General features: G+C 45.5%; 2 protein-coding genes across 12 annotated transcripts in view; one reads left to right on the top strand and one right to left on the bottom strand.

Annotated features, from left to right (window-relative positions):
* The window catches only part of HEATR4 (HEAT repeat containing 4), an 81,737-nt gene that overhangs the window by 59,132 nt on the left and 3,151 nt on the right, over positions 1 to 19,454 (top strand). For all 9 annotated transcript variants that reach the window (XM_084969689.1, XM_084969693.1, XM_084969692.1 and 6 more), the window contains 10 exons: positions 4,363 to 4,542; positions 5,375 to 5,535; positions 6,364 to 6,468; positions 8,529 to 8,647; positions 9,328 to 9,508; positions 10,057 to 10,126; positions 11,815 to 12,004; positions 13,195 to 13,273; positions 14,959 to 15,118; positions 16,534 to 16,592. In XM_084969689.1, coding sequence (XP_084825815.1) covers positions 4,363 to 4,542; positions 5,375 to 5,535; positions 6,364 to 6,468; positions 8,529 to 8,647; positions 9,328 to 9,508; positions 10,057 to 10,126; positions 11,815 to 12,004; positions 13,195 to 13,273; positions 14,959 to 15,118; positions 16,534 to 16,592 — 1,304 coding nt within the window. The remainder of the gene's footprint in view (positions 1 to 4,362; positions 4,543 to 5,374; positions 5,536 to 6,363; positions 6,469 to 8,528; positions 8,648 to 9,327; positions 9,509 to 10,056; positions 10,127 to 11,814; positions 12,005 to 13,194; positions 13,274 to 14,958; positions 15,119 to 16,533; positions 16,593 to 19,454) is intronic.
* Positions 2,365 to 18,785, bottom strand: RIOX1 (ribosomal oxygenase 1). Of its 3 annotated transcripts, none has more exons than XM_084969720.1 (3): positions 16,961 to 18,785; positions 15,689 to 15,865; positions 2,365 to 3,184 (listed from the first exon to the last, which is right to left on the bottom strand). In XM_084969720.1, exons 1-2 carry the CDS (start codon positions 18,716 to 18,718, stop codon positions 15,725 to 15,727), a joined length of 1,899 nt encoding a protein of 632 aa, XP_084825846.1. In that variant the 5' UTR covers positions 18,719 to 18,785; the 3' UTR covers positions 2,365 to 3,184; positions 15,689 to 15,724. The 3 variants fall into 3 exon arrangements, with proteins under 3 accessions (XP_084825846.1, XP_020955151.1, XP_005666404.1); XM_021099492.2 differs by lacking the exon at positions 2,365 to 3,184 and adding an exon at positions 10,271 to 10,688; XM_005666347.4 differs by lacking the exons at positions 2,365 to 3,184; positions 15,689 to 15,865 and having other exon boundaries at positions 16,228 to 18,785.

The raw sequence follows: 19,454 nt of genomic DNA, 5'->3' as shown, positions 1-19,454 counted from the left end.
CCAGATATGGGCATTTTATTTTATTTTATTTGTTTTGTTTTTTGTCTTTTTGCCATTTCTTGGGCCGCTCCCGTGGCATATGGAGGTTCCCAGGCCAGGGGTCCAATCAGAGCTGTAGCCACCTGCCTACTCCAGAGCCACAGCAACTCGGGATCCAAGCCGCGTCTGTGACCTACACCACAGCTCACAGCAATGCTGGATCCTTAACCCACTGAGCAAGGCCAGGGATCGAACCCGCAACCTCATGGTTCCTAGTCGGATTCCTTAACCACTGTGCCATGACGGGAACTCCCGATATGGGCATTTTAACTCCAGGTTTTCAAATATGCTGCTCCCACTGCTGGAAAACTCTACCTCTCTCTTCATCAGATTAACTTCTATACGTGCCCTTGAATTTTCAGCTAAGGTATCAGCTCCTCTAAGGAGTCTTCCTGGCCCCACCACCCAGATGTAGTTCAATGTCCTTGCTATATGCTTCCACACATACACATTTTTTATCTCTCTATGTATTTTTTAATTAAAGTATAGTTAATTTATAATGTCGTGCCAATATCTGCTGTACAGCAAAGTGACCCAGTCACATTTTTTATTTTAACTTCTTATTTTCTTGGGTATTAAATGCAATGATGTCTGTTAGTGCCTGGCACATAGAAAAAACCTTCAGTAGGTGGCCACAGATATTATCTTATCACCAAATCTTCTACACACATCCAAAGAATGCCTTTGTCTTCCCCGAGAAGAATTGTACTTTTCATGTGATCCATTTCCTGGGTGTCTAGATTTTGATTTGTCTTGTTTCTCCCCAAACCTTCCCAAAGAAAATTACCTTACTCATTTTCTTGAAAAACTCAATTGATTTCTATCTATTCCTCTGAAATGCACATATTTCCATCTAGCCCATTCTTAACAGATGATGTAGTGGCCCACAGCAGTAGTAAAAAGGACAGATTAGAAAATACAAAATCTGGAGTTCCTGTCATGGCGCAGTGGTTAACGAATCCCACTAGGAACCATGAGGTTGCAGGTTCGATCCCTGCCCTTGCTCAGTGGGTTAACGATCCGGCGTTGCCATGAGCTGTGGTGTAGGTCGCAGACGCGGCTCGGATCCTGCGTTGCTGTGGCTCTGGCGTAGGCTGGCAGCCACAGCTCCGATTCGACCCCTAGCCTGGGAACCTCCATATGCCGCGGGAGCGGCCCAAGAAATGGCAAAAAGACAAAAAAAAAAAAAAAAAGAAAATACAAAATCTCAGTTACAGGTCTAGCTCTGCCATGTCTTGGAAAGTCAGTTAACCTCTCCAAGTTTCAGACGCCTTAATCTATAAAATGAAGACAGTTGTGGATAAAAGGCTAACAAAACATTCTCCTTCTACGTGAGAAATAAGCTACCTGTTGCCCTGATAACCTACTAAAGATTAAAGTGTTTCTTTAATCTTTATTATCTTTTTATTACTCAATGAATTTATTACATTTGTAGTTGTACAATGATCATCACAATCCAATTTTATACGATTTCCATCCCACAACCCCAGTGCATCCCCCTACCCCCCAAACTGTCTCCTTTGGAAACCATAAGTTTTTCAAAGTCTGTGAGTCAGCATTTGTTCTGCAAAGAAGTTCATCGTGTCCTTTTTTAAGATTCCACATGTCAGTGAAAGCATTTGATGTTGGTGTCTCATTGTCTGACTGACTTCACTTGGCATGACAATTTCTAGGTCCATCCATGTTGCTAAAAATGCTGTTATTTCATTCCTTTTAATGGCTGAGTAATATTCCATTGTGTATATGTACCACGTCTTCTTGAGCCACTCCTCTGTCGATGGACATTTGGGTTGTTTCCATGTCTTGGCTATTGAAAGTGGTGCTGCAATGAACCTTGGAGTACATGTCTTTGCAAGTCATGGTTTTCTCTAGATAGATGCCCAGGAGTGGGATTGCTGGATCAAATGTTAGTTCTATGTTTCGTTTTCTGAGGAATCTCCATACTGCTTTCCACAGTGGTTGCACCAATTGAAAATCCCACCAACAAGCTAAGAGGGTTCCTTTTTCTCCACACCCCCTCCAGCACTTATTGTTTGTAGACTTTGATGATGGCCATTCTGGCTGGTGTAAGGTGGTCCCTCATTGTGGTTTTGATTTGCATTTCTCTAATGATGAGTGAGGTTGAACATCTTTTCATGTGTTTTTTTGGCCATCTGTCTGTCTTCTTTGAGAATTGTCTGTTTGGATCTTCTGCCCATTTTTTGATGGGGTTGTTTGGTTTTTTTTTTTTGGGATTGAGCTGTAGGAGGCGTTTATAAATTTTGGAGATTAATCCCTTGTCAGTGGATTCACTTGCAAAGATTTTCTCCCATTCTGTGTGTTGTCTTTTTGTTTTGTTTAGGGTATACTTTGCTGTGCAGAAACTTTTAATTAAGTCCCATTTGTTTATTTTTGTTTTTACCGTCGTTACTCTAAGTGGTGGATCTGAGAAGATGTTCCTTTGTTTATGTCAGAGAGTGTTTGGCCTATGTTTTCCTCTAAGAGTTTTATAGTGTCTGGTCTTATATCTAGGTCTTTAATCCATTTGAGTTTATTTTTGTGTATGGTGTTAGCAGTGTTCTAATTTCATTCTTTTCCATGTGGCCGTCCAGTTTTTGCAGCACCACTTATTGAAGGACTGTCTTGTCTCCATTGTGTATTCTTGCCTCCTTCGTCATAGATTAGTTGGCTGTAGGTGTGTGGGTTTAATTCCGGGCTTTCTATCCTGTTCCACTGATCTATATGTCTGTCTTTGTGCCAGTACCATATGGTTTTGATGGTTGTTGCTTTGTAGTAGAGTCTGAAGTCAGGGAGCCTGATTCCTCCAGCTCCATTTTTCTTTTTCGGGATATCTTTGGCTATTCCGGGTCTTTTGTGCTTCCAAACAAAGTTTAAAATAGTTTCTTCAAGTTCTGTGTAAAATGTCCTTGGTAATTTGGTAGGGATTGCATTGAATCTGTAGGTTGCCTTAGGTAGTATAGTCATTTTGATCATATTAACTCTTCCAATCCAAGAGCCTGGTATGTCTTTCCATCTGTTTGTGTCATCTTTGATTTCTTTCATCAGTGTCTTATAGTTTTCAGAGTACAGGTCTTTTGTCTCTTTAGGTAGGCTTACTCCTAGGTATTTTATTCTTTTGGATGTGATGGTAAACGGGATCACTTCCCTAGGAGAAGAACTATCTTTGTAGGCAACATTGCTTATGATAAAAATGAACCCTGACTGATACCATATTTGGACTGGGAAGAACTATAAATTAAATAAATACACATGCCTGAAGGAGGCACCATCCTTGCCCCCCCCCATGAATGGTGTGACTTACCAGGGCATGCCCTTTGAGCACCCTGGAATTACATCTACAGAGTTATCATATAACATAACTCTAGTGGAACATAAGACTTGTACCCAGAGTATATTCCATACTCCTGAGCTGTCCCCAGAAGGCTCCATGAAACGCTAGACAAACCACCTCAAGAACTCTAGCCAAGAACTCGTGTTGTGGCTCAGCAGGTTGAGAACCCAAATAGTGTCTGTTAGGATATGGGTTCAATCCCTGGCCTCACTCAGTGAGTTACGGAGCTGGCGTTGCCCCAAGCTGCTGCGTAGGTCACAGGTGCAGCTTGGATTTGTTGTGGCTGTGGCTGTGGTGTAGGCTGGCAGCTCCAATTCAACCCTTAGCCTGGAAACTTCCATATGCAGAAGGTGCGGCTGTAAAAAGAAGAAAAACAAAACTCTGATAAAAAGGAACACCTGATGCTGCCCCGTTGGCAAGCTACTCTCCCATCCTATTTCCTTCCAAAGTCTAGTGCCTTGTGTGGCCTATGATGGTCTCGTGAGTCTGTTTAGTTAAAGCTAAAAGGACTCCTGAAATACACACATTTCAGGGGATCTCTGTAGTAATTCTTGCATATTTCAATGGGGGTTAGAAGACTGAAGGAGATAATAAACATGAAACACTATATAAATGGCAAAGCACTATCTAAATATATTTTCTATTATTAAAAATACAAAAATATATAGAATAAATAGGTTGATTTTCATCACTAAAACTAATGGTGAAGGTCATACCATAGCCTAACTGGCAATATTTCCCTCTGGCTTGAATACAGTTCTGTAGAGGCCAGATCATTAAAGGCCTAGGAACAGGCATAGCCAGCATAAAAGTGAGCCATAGCCCCCTGCCCATTGCAAGGGCACAGCTAAACTCTAATTATATTAAGTAGCAGTAAGCACTTGCAGCTGAGACTGAGGTTGGTCACCATGTGGCTACGGGGAAGAGCTGTGTTTCAGAAAAAAGCAAAGGAGCTAGCTAGCACCCTCTTACTGACTCTCTCTTAATCACAGACAAGGAAACTGGGAAAGACCCATCTATCCAGGACTTGCCGGAGGTTCTACAGCCTGCCCTGAAGGCTGCCCTTTGTGACAAGAATGCCAGTGTACAGATGGCAGCAGCATTATGCCAGTATGCTATACAGTCACATAATCCTCTTGCCCAAGACATCTTGCACGCTGCCCTTTTGAAGAGTGAGTAACCCCTTGTTACGTCTCACCTAGAAATATGGGGTAGTGAGAAGACATCTCACCATCAGCTTTTCCTAATCCTTTCCTCTCTACCATCATGCTCTGGGTTTACGTTATTCAAGGATTTGTTCTTCTTCGGTACTTTTACAAAATAGGTACTCTGCCACCTAGTGGTACCTGGGCTAAATGTTTTATAGGTTCATTCTATTCGAAACTATGCCCCCCTCCCACACAACTAGCTTTTCAATTGAAAAGATAATATAACAATATTAAAGAATACCTTTCTAAAAATTTAAAAATCACTACTTAAACACATCATGCTTCCATTTTGCACATTAACTTACCGGCACTGTCTACATGCATCGTCAGAGTAATACAAGCAAAAGGTGCTTTACTGCTGTGTCTGAAAAACGTACCTGTTCCTTGCCTGGTGGCAAGGGTGCAGGACAACTGGCCGACTGATTTGGCCTTCTGCAGACACGCAACAACTTAATTCATCTGTCTTAAGAAAGTCTCCACTTCAGATTTCCTAGTCTCTAACAGGAGGAAACAACTATTTCTCTCACCCAGGCCGGAGATGTCTTACTGCTCTGTTACCTAACAAAAACATTTTAGGATTTTACTTTTCAGGTTAAAATTTTCAGTCTATTATTTAGAACCCTGATATGGTCCATTCAAATGTGGTTTAAATAAGACGCTGAATTTTGAGACTGAGGGGAAACAGAGAAGCGAGATACCAGGCAGATAGCAGCCTAGGGTACTAACCCAAAGGCTGGTCTCTCTGTAGGGAGAACAGATCGCCATTCTGGACTCCTTTTTCACCCCACTTTGGCAGGTAATAGCGCAGACAGCTGGGCTGCAGCTCAGTGCTTGGCTTTGGAAGGTGCTGCCACTTACCCCGTGATTAAGAGGATCCTCCAACAGCTGTTTGACAAGAAGAATGAAGACACGGAGCACCGGTCTTGTATGCTCCTGAGCCATCTCAGTAGGAAGACAGTATGTGTCCATTATAGAGTCAGAGAAAGAAACCCAGGTTTTGGGGGAATGACTGGGTCTTTGAGGTCAGTGCATATAAGGAATTAAAAATGCACATGATTGGGTAGGATGATCTTAAGCACAGGTAAAACTGGACCAAGTGCATGAACTGGAGTGTATACAGGGAAAAGTGACAACAACTAGCTGAGAAAGGTAGACTGCAGATGGTTTTTCACTGTGTATGTATAAGAGTTGTGATATATGGAATTTGCTTTTGTTTGGTTTTGTTTAGCACGAAAACCACACAGAGCTGCCACTGTGTTTTCTTTCAGCAGAAATGTAGCATCCACAGATTGAAGCATATACAAATCATTTTAGGGGGAGAGACAGTTACACCAAGAAGAGGTCAGGGAGTTCCCATTATGGCTTAGCAGGTTAAGGACCCAGCGTTGCCTCTGTGAGGATGCAAGTTGGATCTCCAGCCTTGCTTAGTGGATTAAGGATCCACTGTTGCTGTGGCTGTGGTGTAGGCCTGCAGCTGCAGTTCCTATTTGACCCCTTGCCTGGGAACTTCCATATGCCACAAGTGTCGCCATTAAAAAAAAAACTAGAAGAAGAGGAGGTCAGGAATTTTCTGTTGAGATTACTAAATCTACATTTTGCTCCCTGATTTACGATCGTAGAGGTCAGCTGGCTTGGATAGAAGCACATCCCATTGCAAACCCACGTTTTCCTTTGCTAGGGATGGCATCTCCTGTGTTTGTAACATTAGTTATGCTGGATGCCAGGTTAGGATGTAACTTCAAGGTTCCAGCATCAAATATCAATACAACTCTTCCATTTCCTCAGACCCTGGTACACAGCATGCTTGCTGTGGAGCTGAATAGCCATCAATGGAAAGACCGGATTGTGGCCTGCCGGGCTCTCTCCCAGATTGGTGGACATGTCAGTTTGGTAAGCTTCTCTTCCTGTGTTTCCAGGACAGAAAGTCTAACCAAAACTGGGCTAGGGAGCTCTTCTACTTTTTTGCTGCTATCTAGGATCCCATTCTTACCAAATGGATCTCTGTCCCGACACTGCTACCTCTTACTCCTACCCCAGAATTATCTTTAAATGCCAACATACTGTTCTTACTTGAGCCACTGCTTCCCAGCATGGTGGCAGTCCACAAACTGTAACCTACCACAATGAAATAAGCAAAAAGAAACAGAGAGAGAAACACTTAGAGACCTTTATAGTAAGTTGACATTGCCTCAACATCAAGGTCTTTTATAAGTATCAGTCAAGACTGTCCCTACTTTCAAAAACTTGACATCAGAGTTGGATTACAAGACTAACATATACAAGTGATTCAAGAAAAAGGGACACATAGAAGGTACTCCCTTAAAACTTTCAGAGAGAGAGAAATTAGTGTGGGCTGAAGTTATCAGTTAAAGTTCTCTGAAGCCACCTGAGACAGCTGAGCAAGGCTTGGACAGAACTGAAAAAAAGACTTCCCAGCAGGCATGGAAAACTCTGACCATCATTTAGGCTTTCACATGACCTTCGCCTTGCCATTGCCATTGTTTCAAAATGAACTTCAGCTGTTCAAATGGGATTTTTCCTTTCCTCCAAGGTGCCACTACCTTTTCCTTATAACACTGAGTTCCTCCAAAACAGCCCAGAACACTGTCATCCTGAGAAGTGAGCGACCTCCATTTTGACCTTCACACTTTGACATGGAAAGCAAAAAAATCCAGCCATTTGGTGTAGTCATCTGAAGACACTCTAGTCTGGGTTAATTCTGCCTCAACTGCTATAGTAGTACCCTGCTGCTGAAGTCCTGGATCAGCAGCACAAGGTGTCACCTGGAAGTGCAAAATCTCACCTCAGGTCAATTCAGTCAGAACCTGCATTTAACAATGTCATTTTAACAGCATCTGATTCATTTGCTCTTTCACTTCCTCAGCACGTGTCCCTCAGGATGGCCAATTGAGAGTAAAAAGCCATGCAGAGCAAGCAGAGGGCAGGGGAAACATGAGAACTTCATGTCAGACTGCTGGGGTTCAGCAAGCAGCTCTGACCACATCCTACATGCAAGGCAGCATGCCAGCATTGGGGATGCGGCAATGACAGGTCTTCTGTTGGTAAATGTTACACAGGAGTAGCTATAACAGAATTAGCTGTAAAGTATGGGGTTTACAATTGCTTACAGAAAGCAGAGAATTCACTGAGATGCTTTTAGAGCACAATCCTAAAACAAAAGGAAAACATCAGGATCAGATGGGGTGGAAAAGGTGCATGTTTCAGGCAGGGAGGATGGCTTTGGTTGCATTACATTATCCTCAACTAGAAGTCTTCATCTCTTCCCCTTTGAGAGTACACAGGAGGGTCAACTCTCCTACCTCGTCCAGTACGTAGGACTTTGAGAACTAAATCCAGGAATGTCCCAGGCAAATCGGGATGAGGTGGTCACCCCCATGACCTACTATTATTATCACCTCCAAATTGTAAGTCTCAAGTACAGACTACATTGGCTTCGATGTAGTAAAGCATGAGCTTCAAAAACAGGCCAGGGAGTTCCCTTTGTGGCTCAGCAGGTTAATGAGCCCGACTAAGACCCATGAGGATACAGGTTTGATCCCTGGCCTAGCTCGGTGTTAAGGATCTGGCATTGCGGTGAGCTGTGGTGTAGGTCACAGATGTGGCTTGGATCTGGCATTGCTGTGGCTGTGCTGCAGACTGGCACCTGCTGCTCCGGTTCAGCTCCTAGCCTGGACTCTTCCATGTACTGTGGGTGCCGCCCTAAAAAGCAAAACAACAAAAAACAGGCCAAGGTCCAAGTCCTGACTCCAGCATTCAACAGGTTGACCTTGGGCAAGAAGTTTAAGCCTCCATTTTGTGACATATCAATTGTAATATGTCTTATGGGATTCTTTGGGAGGACTAGGTGATGGGCAAAAATACTCAGCACGGTGCCAAATACAAATTTGATGTTCAAGAAATGGTGGCTAATCACTACCACCTGTTTATAGGATATGAGACATAAGTTGATCCAGCTGATGTTGAGTGACTGGAATAAGAAAGTGAGACAAGCAGCTGCCCAAGCTCTGGGGCAGATGAACCTTGGGAAGGAGGTGCATGACACTGTCAGGTAAGACCTTGTCAATATTGACATGCTCCTATGCTTGAAGTGTTCAGGGGGCCTGGGCAGCCAGCATTTGCTGAGCTGCTCCTATGCTCAGCATTGTACTGGATCCCACCCCAGAGCAAGATTATTATTTTTTTATATAAAAAGTTAACAGTTTCTACAGACACTAACAATGTAGCTAAGGAATTAATTGAATGCCTGCTAGCTGTTAGGCACTGCTTTAGATGTTTGAGAGAATTCAGTCGCATGCCATGATTCTAATTATACAGGCAAGATACACAAATGCCCAGTAAGGTTGTTTCATGAAAGATGGGTTAAGACTACAAAGGCAGAAAGGAAAGACATTCCACCCTGAGAGCCAAATACAGAAATGAGCATGGCACATAGGAGGGCAGTGGGGAAGAGAACTTGACTGTAGCAAGAGGTGCCATGTTTCGGGCTTATTCAGTCTTTCAACATAGTTTCGCACTTAGCATACTCCAGGTAATAGGGATTCGAGTAAAGAAAACAGTCGAGGTCTTTACCCGGTGAAACTGAAATTAATGGGCGTAAGGCTGACTAGGAAAGGATGGGAATGGGGAACCTACAGAAGTTGAATTTTATTCTGAGAGCACCGTGAGGGGTTGGGGATGCAGGACTGAAAGTTTTAAGGAGGGAAAAATAAAAGTGCCTGTGCCTTACAGAGTCAAACTGGGTCAAGGAAATTCCCAGGAGCGTGTGGAAGCCCTCATCCTGATTCGTGAGCTCAAGCTCATGACTGCCAAGCTTCTCCCAAGCTTTCTGAACTGCTTCTCTGATGACTTCATGGCAGTTCGGCGGGCAGCTTGTTTGGCAGCTGGTGCCTTGCAGATTCGTGATGAGATGGTGAGTCACAGAACATGTACCCATCTGATTAATCCAAGAGGGCATTGCCCTGTGCTGCCCTTGTACACAGTACACTTACCATTCTGAAGAAACACAGATCAGAACCAGGAGGGTGAGGGAAAGAGGCCACACCAACAATTAGGACCACATTTAGCTCCAAGTCAGCCTAGACTTCACTCTGGAGCACACCTCTGAATCCTGTTCTCACCTCAGTTAACTAATGTCTCATTACATGGGTGCCCAGAGGCTCTTGGATCAACTCCAGTGAATGGAGTTGTAATTTCTAGTTATTAGTGGAAAACCTGATGGAGGTGTTCAAAAGAAGGCTCTATGATCATAGATCTGTGAACTGAGAAAAACCAATCTACCGATACAAGATAATAATAGTATGTGTGTAGGCTAGTACTTTAGGCTCCAGCTCATTTGTCACTAGATTTGATAGAAGGCCACTTTTTCAGTTAAAGCACGTTTTAAGACAAGAGGGGTCCCTGTCTGTTTCATTCTTGCTCTAATTCTGCCCACTCAACACTGCCTTTTATCCACCCCAGGTCCTTGAATGCCTTCTGAATCTGATACAGAGAGATCCCTTCTGGAAAATCAAGGCCTTTGCCATCCGAGGTATCCCCCCACCAGCTCCTCAACCTCTAATACCTCCCCACGTGTTAGTATAGATCCCCAGAATCTCTTGAGGAAAGGGTAGGGTGTAGGGGAGGGGATGATCACAGCTTCTCAGAAGTTCCTTGCTTGAGAAACTAAGGATTATTTTCTTCTTTTTAATTTTTTAAAATAAATTTTATTGGCATATAGTTGACTTTTTAATTTTTAGTTAAGGATCCTGAGTCTGGGTCTAAGTCAAACTTGTTAAGGCAAAGAACCGTCAAGACAGCCCCTGCCAGGAGTTTCTGCTGTGGCACAGCAGGTTAAGGATACAGCACTGTCTCTGCAGCAGCTCGGGTCACTGCCGAGGCATGGGTTCAGACCCCGGCCAGGTGCAGTGGGTTAAAGATCCGGTGTTGCCACAGCTGGGTGTATGTCATAGCTGCAATTCCGATCTGGAACTTCCATATGCCGAAGGCGCAGTCAAAAAGACAGTCCCTGCCAACAGAATTGGGTATGAACTGCAAGTAGATATCCACTCTTGGAAATACTTGCTTTCTCTGGAGGTTTCAACCACAGGACTCTGTAATTACAAAGACCAGATTTAAGACCATTAAAAACCTAAAATCTCGCCCTCAAATTTTCCTAGAGTTTATTTATTTATTTATTTATTTTTTGTTGTTGTTGTTGTTGCTATTTCTTGGGCCGCTCCCGCGGCATATGGAGGTTCCCAGGCTAGGGGTTGAATTGGAGCTGTAGCCACCGGCCTACGCCAGAGCCACAGCAACGCGGGATCCGAGCCGTGTCTGCAACCTACACCACAGCTCACGGCAACGCCGGATCGTTAACCCACTGAGCAAGGGCAGGGATCAAACCTGCAACCTCATGGTTCCTAGTCGGATTCGTTAACCACTGCGCCACGACGGGAACTCCCTAGAGTTTATTTTTTGAGATCTCTGGCCTTGCTTCTGACAATCTGGCAGATCTCTATAAGAATTAGCCTTGGGGAGTTCCGGCTGTGGCTCAGTGGTAACGAACCTGACTAGTAACCATGAGGATGAAGGTTCAATCCCTGGCCTCGCTCAGTGGGTTAAGTATCCAGTGTTGCCATGAGCTGTGGTGTAGGTCGCAGATGTGGCTTGAGTCCTGAGCTGCTGTGGCCATGGTGGAGGCTGGCAGCTGCAGCTCTGATTCAACCCCTTAGCCTGGGAACTTCCATATGCCACATGTGCAGCCCTAAAAAGAAGCAAAAAAAAAGAAAGAAAGAAAGAAAAAGAATCAGGCTTGGGTAAACCTGCAGAGTAATTCTGCCTTCTTTCCCCACCATCCTGCCTTGACTAGCCTGATCTTCTGAGTTTATCTATCCCACATCTCATCCCTAGATAAAAAGGCGGTGTATTCTTACATCCTAATGGATAAATAGGTAGTGTATTCTCACATCCTAACGTACAAGGATGGGATGAACACCCCATCCCAGGGGTCCTTCAGAGATAATGTTCTACTCTAACCCATTCTTAAAAGTCTAATGGTGATTGTCATCTAAAAGAGATGGTACAGACAAAATACTTAGTTTAGCATTTGCAATATTTAACAAGTGGATGTCTACACTTTATTAACATGATTTATTAATAAGGCCATTGCTAGATGCTAGGATACAGCCAACTCAGTCTTAAGTGACAGTAAAACATGCTGCCCTCTTACCTCTGCAGCTTTAGGACAAATTGGCCAAGTGAGTCCTCAGGTGACAGACCTCCTGCTCTGGGCTGTCCACTATGAAAAATCACCAGGTGTACGACTAGAGGCTTGCCGTAGCATCCTAGCCCTCAAACTTCAAGGAGACCGTGTCAGGGACACCTTCCTAGATGTGCTGCTCCTAGAGAACCATGATGCTGTTCTAAAGTAAGCACGAACCCTCTGGTTCCCACCGTGACCTTTTATAATGCTAGTTCCTCCAACCCTGTTAACAGAGTATGTTCCTGCCTTTCCAGGCTGCTTAATGGCACAGCTTCACCTGTATCATTCATCTACTTACCCAAGTGGGTAACAGCCTAAATTAGACTCAAAATCAAGCTCATGTAGTTTATATACTTGTTCACCAGCCTAGATGGGTTTTTTCATTCAACTAACACTTACCAAGTGCCTACTTAGTGACAACAGGTTTTCAAGTCAAAAAGACCAGGGTTTGAATCCCAGCTCAGAAATGGGCTATGTGAGTCTGTGTAAGTTACTTATATTTTCTGAGCCTATTTTTCTCACATGTCAAATGCAGATGATAGTCTGCCTTATTGGTCTGTGGTAATGATTAAAGACAATGTTAGTACCCGCTATAAAGGTATTCAATAAATACTATCTATTAGTACCTTCATATATATCATCTTAAAAATTACACAATACCTCTGTTGGCTAAGATCATATAGCATTTTGCAAATAAAGCTCAGCAAGGAGTTCCTATCATGGCTTAGCGATTAAGGAACCCAACTAGTATCCACAAGGATGCAGGTTCAATACCTGGCCTCGCTCAGGGGGTTAAGGATCCAGTGTTGCCATGAGCTGTGAAGTAGATCATAGACACAGCTTGGATCCCAGTTTGCTGTGGCTGTGGTGTAGGCCTGAGGCTACAGCTCTGGTTCAGCCCCTAGCCTGGGAACCTCCCTATGCGTGGGTAAGGCCCTAAAAAGACACACACACACACACACACAAAAGCCCAGCAAAACTTCATTTTTTAAAATTTTTTGTCTTTTCTAGGGCCGCACCCATGGCATATGGAGGTTCCCAGGCTAGGGGTCTAATTGGAGCTGCAGCTGCTGACCACAGCCACAGCCATGCAAGATCCGAGCTGCTCTGCGACCTACACCACAGCTCATGGCAGTGCCGCTGGATCCTTAACCCACTGAGCAAGGCCAGCGATCAAACCCACAACCTCATGGTTCCTAGTCAGATTCATTTCCACTGTGCCACGACGGGAACTCCTCAGAACTGCATTTAGTTTTGGAAACTTAGGATTCTTGTCTGAGTCCAAGCCCCATATTTTCCACCTCCATGCTTTAAGGATAGGAAGAACAATCTAAGAAGTCCTTCTTTCCTTTCAGAGAAATTCACCATGCAATGAAGAAACTCAACTTAGAAAATGAAGGAAACCAAGAAATGCTTCAGGAGATCAAGAACAGGGTAGATAAGTACAAGCTATGTTTTCAAGAAAAAATGCAGGGCTCCCCAAGAGTTCCTCATACCTTTTTCTCCCTAAGCATGTATGTATGCTTCTCTCCATCACAGAAATACTTTCTACAACCCCACAGATAAAATATCACTTGAAGATACAAAAACAGGAGTTCCTGTTGTGGCTCAGCGGAAACGAATCTGACTAGTATCCATGTAGTGTCCATGAAGATGCAGGTTCAATCCCTAGCTTCACTCAGTGGGTTAAGGATCCGGTGTTGCCATGAGCTGTGGTGTAGGCCGCATACGAGGCTTGGATCTGGCGTGGCTGTGGCTGTGGCATAGGCCAGCAGCTGCAGCTCCCATTCAACCCCTAGCCTGGGAACCTCCATATGCCGTGGGTGCGACCCTGAAGACAAAAAAAAAAAAAAAAAAAAAAAGAAAAGACATAAAAACACATCTGTGCGAGACAGGATTATAAAAATCCTATTAGTAGGGAGTTCCCATCGTGGCGCAGTGGTTAAAGAATCCAACTAGGAACCATGAGGTTGCGGGTTCGGTCCCTGCCCTTGCTCAGTGGGTTAGGGATCCGGCATTGCCATGAGCTGTGGTGTAGGTTGCAGACGTGGCTCGGATCCCGCGTTGCTGTGGCTCTGGCGTAGGCCAGTGGCTGCAGCTCCGATTGGACCCCTGGCCTGGGAACCTCCATATGCCGCGGGAGCGGCCCAAGAAATAGCTAAAAAGACAAAAAAAAAAAAAAAAAAATCCTATTAGTAAAGAGACAAAAAAAACCCCAGACCTCTTATTAGTCCTATCAAGAAGTGCTCAAAATCAGAGTTTGTTGTTTCTGAAGTACTGCTTCCTTCCCTTCCTGTTTTTTTTTTTTTTTTCCCCATCATCATCTAAACCCAATTTGCTCCTTTTTCTTTTCTTTTTTTTTTGCAGATATGCATAAAGAAGGAATGAGGGACTGGAGTTGCCCCCCAACTACTACATTTTCTTTTTCCTTCTAAACTTCCCTTAATTCCTAATCTGAGCTTTTTCTTTTTCTTTCTTTCTTTGGGAGTTTTTTGGTCTTTTTTGTAGGGCCACACCCTCGGCATATGGAGGTTCCCAAGCTAAAGGTCTAATTGGAGCCGTAGCTGCCAGCCTACACTACAGCCACCGCAACGCCAGATCTGAGCCATGTCTGCAACCTATGCCACAGCTCATGGTAATGCTGGATCCTTAACCCACTGAGCAAGGCCAGAGATCGAACCTACATCCTCATGGATGCTAGTCAGATTTGTTTCCACTGAGCCACGAAAGGAACTCCTAATCTGAGCTTTTTCATCAGAGGCACTCTAGCTGAGCAGGTGGTTCTCATTGTTCAGTGCTGTTAGAGGAGATGAAGGAATAGAAAGAAGGGGACTTTAAAAATGCGAAGATTCCTTCTCCATATAACTCACAAAACCAATTTCACGTCAAGCATTTCTTTGCAAGTTCTTTTTATCATGCCCAAAAATCTCAAGTGAATTTTTCATTATCAGGTCTAAAAAATAATGTCCAAATATCACAAGAGAAGTGTTCTTAGGCATTTATGTGCCACCTAGTGTTAATAAGCATGATGCATGATGTTACTTTATTAATGCTTTTTGATGATCTGCAGCCTAGTACAGTTGTTTTTTTTTTTTCCAACATCTTTTGTTCTGATCTAGATTCAAACATTAACCCAAAAGGAATTGTTGATACAGAAAATATTCAAGATTGAGAAAGTCATAGGAAAAATGAAAGAGGAAGCAAAACGTGTTTATTTGCAACCCAAAGAAGGGCAGAAACCACTGGACCTACATACTTTTCTCCAAGAAACTTTTCAAGGTAGGTCTTCTATGTGTGAGTCCTATACCCTGACTCCTTTAACAAGCCTCTTCCAGGATTGGATGTTTTGGGACTTAGCTGTGAGCCCTGTAGGATGAGAGCCAGAAAAGGATACTTCCTTTTCTTCTTGGCAACCATCCTCTCAGTACTTCATTATCTTTTCCTTGCCCTCCAGTCTTTTATTTGCTATCTGTCCCTTAAAAAAATGAGGGACATGGTTCTAAATGAACCAATTTGAAAGTCAGATAAAAAAAAGAACATCTTAGAAAAACATGAGTAAAAAAACAAAACAAAACTGCTATGTCTATATCTGGTTACGCACTCAAAAAAAAAAAAAAAAAGCCTTATAGCTTAACCTTGAATAGTGGTGTTACCTTTGGAAAGTGAGATTAGAGGAAGAGCTATAATTTTCACTTTATATACATCTATGCTTTTCCAACTTTTAAAAAAAGACTTCATAAAGTTCTCAAACTTACATAACTGAAACCTATCAGTTATGGTAAAAGGATCTTAAAAGTTCCAACCTAAATGAGGAGGTGCAGACATCAAGCTGTACCAAAACATACTTACAAAATCAGTGTGCCCAGGAGTAGCAGCAGCCTCAGGTCATTCAGCCAGCTGCCCACCAGCCACCACCCCAAACCCAGGTCTTCTGGTTCCAAGTCCAGTGCTCTTTCTGGTACACCAGGCTCTTTTCCACCAACCATGAGAATATTCACTTGCCAGATTTGGGAAAGTGTCTTCCAACTGCCAGAAAAAAATGAGAGTGGAAAGTAACTTGAACACCAGCCTTTCCTCATGGCCAGCTTGCTACAAGGTAGCTGACTAAGACTTAAGCTAGCATAATTAGGTTGACATTCTGCCTCTTCCATGAACAGTGCCAGCCACTGATGCAACCAAGCACTGAGCAAAAACACAATATACTTAGAACTTTTCAAATTGTGCTGTTTGAGGTTCAAGAAGCATGATTAAAATGAATTACCCCCAAAGTTGCAAAATTGGTCCCAATCCTACAACCACTCTAAGTTACCTTTCATCTCAGCCACTGTACATTTTCTCTACCTCCCTCCTCCCACATTCCTTCAAACCAAGTCATGTAATAATCTACCTTTAGAAAAGGAAAACATTCTTTGGCACTTTAATAACTTTTCTAACATTCACACAAACTTACAGTTACGAAAAGGATGCTGACCCCAACCCTCCCCCCAAACTAAGAGAACTCAAATGAAGGATGCAAATTCCAAATAAAAACTAATAATGTCTCAAGCAGAATAACACAGCAAATGCTACGTAGTACGCTTAAGCCTGAGGGTGATGATGAATTCGGTACTCTGAAATGATCAGGAATCGAGTTTACTGCTGCAGAAATAGCTCCTTTTTCCACCTCCAACTTCTGCTTTTACTTTTGTGCCTAGATGAGGTGGTGGTTTCTAGAAGACCATCTGAGTTCTGTGACATTGAAGCAGTCATAAAGGTAAATGTAAGCACACTGATGGTGATCAAGGTAAGAGCATGAGTTTTTTTTCCTTCCAAAAAGGTGGTAGTGGTAAGAAAATCACTACTGTCCTGTTTCCAGCAATCAACAGAGAAACTAGTTCAGGTTAGAGGCATCTTGGTGAGTAGCAGCCCCTTATCATATAACATGGTTGCCAAAGAAAGCTGGTCCTCCACACTGTCACAGGGCAAGTCCCCTACTCTCACAAACTCTGGGTAGGAGCGAAGCAAGAGTTCCATGGCATCAGCTTGCTGCGGGTATATCTCCAAGCATTTGGGCTCTTCCAGATGATAAACTCGGGAGTTTTCCACTGTGTAATAGAGAAACAAATGGCCACCTTCACCTACCAGCCGAGCTATACCATCTTGAAGCATGTGCACTTCTGTTTCTGTTGTCAGCTGGGCCCCCACGTTCACAGGTTCTCCAGCCTCCCAGCGAATTGGGAGTCCATAAACGCTTAGTGCCCTCTCCCTGTCAGTCAACACAGGGGGCAGAGAATCGTGAATGAAATCTTTGGCTCGCTGGTCGGCCACAGCATCGACAGGCGCAAAGTGTCCCAAGCGGGCAACCAACACCCGCACCTTCTCCATGAAAGCAGTTCTCCGCGGATCCTTAGAGTCTGAATGCTGGGCCCCCATGTAATCCATGAAGTCTCGGGGCAGTCCCCTACGGAACTCCACGTTTTCTTCCATTGCAGCCTGCACTGCCAGAGGCAGTACAGCCTCCAGGAAGTCGCCCCAGGTATTGCGCTGGTATGTGGACAAGGTCAGATGCAGAGAGTGCACTCCGTCCTGGCATTCGGCTTGGTGAATGAAGCCTCGGGGAAAATAAAGCAAATCTCCAGGTTCCAGCACCGTCTGCAGCACCGGCTCACCGAGGTCGTCCTGGCTGAAGTTGGGACTGGATGTCAGGGCTAGTTCCTCAGTCGGGACCCGCGGTCGGTAGACCCGCCAGAGTTTCCTACCTTCCAGCTGCAGCACGAAAGCCTCAATGTCGTCGTAGTGGGGGGCAAAGCCCTGCGAGTTGGGGGGCGTGAGGTAAACGTTGGAGCCTGCCATGCTTCCAAACTGCTCTTGAAGCACAGCCAAAAACTGCCACACGGTGGTGGAGAAAGCCTGCGGACAGAGGAGGCGCAGGGAGCAGCCGGCCTGGTACAGGGACCACGCGGCGGCGGGCAGGGCGCGGCCGGGAGGGTTCAGAGTCTCGCGCCGCCCGTTGATGTAGCGCGCGGCGTCCAGGTGCTGCCCGAACTGGACCTCCTCGTTCCGCAGCATGGAGTCCAGGTCTGCGGTAGAGAAGAGACCCTGGTAGTAGGTGTGGTCCTGCCGCCGCACCAGCACCGCCTCACGCTCCCACAGGCGCCGGTAGAAGTGGTCTGGCGGCATGGGCGAGATGAGCCATTCAAAGAGGCGCGCCGCCCGCCGCCGGCTGCTGGGGATGCGGTTCAGCTCGGCCAAGACGCGCTGCAGAGGAGAGTCCCAGGGCAGCTCCCCGTTCATGCTTTCCCCCTGAGGCCCCGACAGCGTCGCAGGAGCCATGGACGGCGGGGCGCCCGCCAAGTGCTGGGCAGAGCACAACAGGGTAGAGTTCTCCACCCCGCGGGCCGGCGCAGCGGCCACCTCCACCAGGCGCGCGGGCGGCGCCGAACCCGGCACTAGGCGCGCGGGCAGGGCGGGCCCCTCCATCAGCCGCGCCGGCGGCGTCTGCGCCTCCACCAAGCGCGCTGCCGGGGTCTGCGACTCCACCAGGGCTCGAGGAGTCTGCAGGGAGCGGGACGCGGGTGAGGCCTCCAGCAGCTCCGCGGGCCCGAGGTGGCCATATGGCTCCCGCCGGGCGGCATCCGGAAGGCCCACCACCCCGCCAGCCAGCGGGTCCACGGGACCGTCGACCGTCGACTCCACCCTCGAGTCCTCCGAGTCCTCGCTTGGCAGCGTCTGGGCCCTCAGCGCGGCCATGCGGGACGCGACACTTCTCCGCAGCTGCCTTCGGATCTTCCTGGGCCTCAGGGGCAGGGCCAGGACCGACCCGCTGTGTGGCTGAGGCTGGCGCCGGCGCCTCAGCCGCCCGCGCCTCAGCAGCCCTGCGCTAGCCCGGAGCCCGTCCATGGTCCGACCCTCTCCGGAGCAGACAGCGACAAACCGGCTCTTGCAGGCCGCGGCCGCCGTGTACTCTGGGAAGGGGGCGGGCCTCCAGCCGCACTGGGTTGTCCACGCCCACCATTCTTCCCCCTGGCGCCTCCCGCGCGCCGGGTTAGAAAATGTTAACTTAATTAAATGCCTGGCTTCCCCAGCTAGAGCACCTGAGTCCTTGCGTGATTAACCTGGTGTCTCTGTTTTGTGGGCAGTTTAAAAATCAAGTTGCCAGGGACTCCAGGAGAAAAAAGTTGGCTGCTTCACTCCTCTTTCGTTCTAGTATCTGCACTTTGCAGTGTTCCCCGGGTCTTCCTCGTTTCTGAATAGCATGTTCCCCAGCTGCATCACAAATTTTAAGTCATTGTGCTCCCACCACAAAAAAGAAGGTATGGGCTTTTCTACTCTTGTTCTTGATATCTGCCTTTCCCACTCCCTCTGGAATTTTGTTTCATTAACTACAACTTCTATCCCCAGAATCTCTTCTCCTCTGAACTTTATGTCGACTTATTATTATATCTGAGCCTTATTATATGTGGGCACTGTGGTAGGCATGAGAGTGCAATTGCTGAGAACATCGTCACTGTCTCCATGAAACTATTGTTGCTTTATACATAAAGATGACTTGTGTTCATTTGAATCATTTATTATAAATTCCCAGGAATGGAATTGCTACGAACAGGATAATTTTTGTCATTATTATAGGTTTTAC

The sequence above is a fragment of the Sus scrofa genome, chromosome 7 (genome assembly GCF_054392235.1).
Source record: "Sus scrofa isolate SSC_HxYL_T2T_F1_AM1 chromosome 7, Sscrofa_HxYL_maternal_Yorkshire_Landrace_v2.0, whole genome shotgun sequence".
Lineage (NCBI taxonomy): Eukaryota > Metazoa > Chordata > Mammalia > Artiodactyla > Suidae > Sus > Sus scrofa.
Note: the sequence above shows the minus strand (reverse complement) of the source record. Positions and strands in the feature narration are given on the sequence as shown.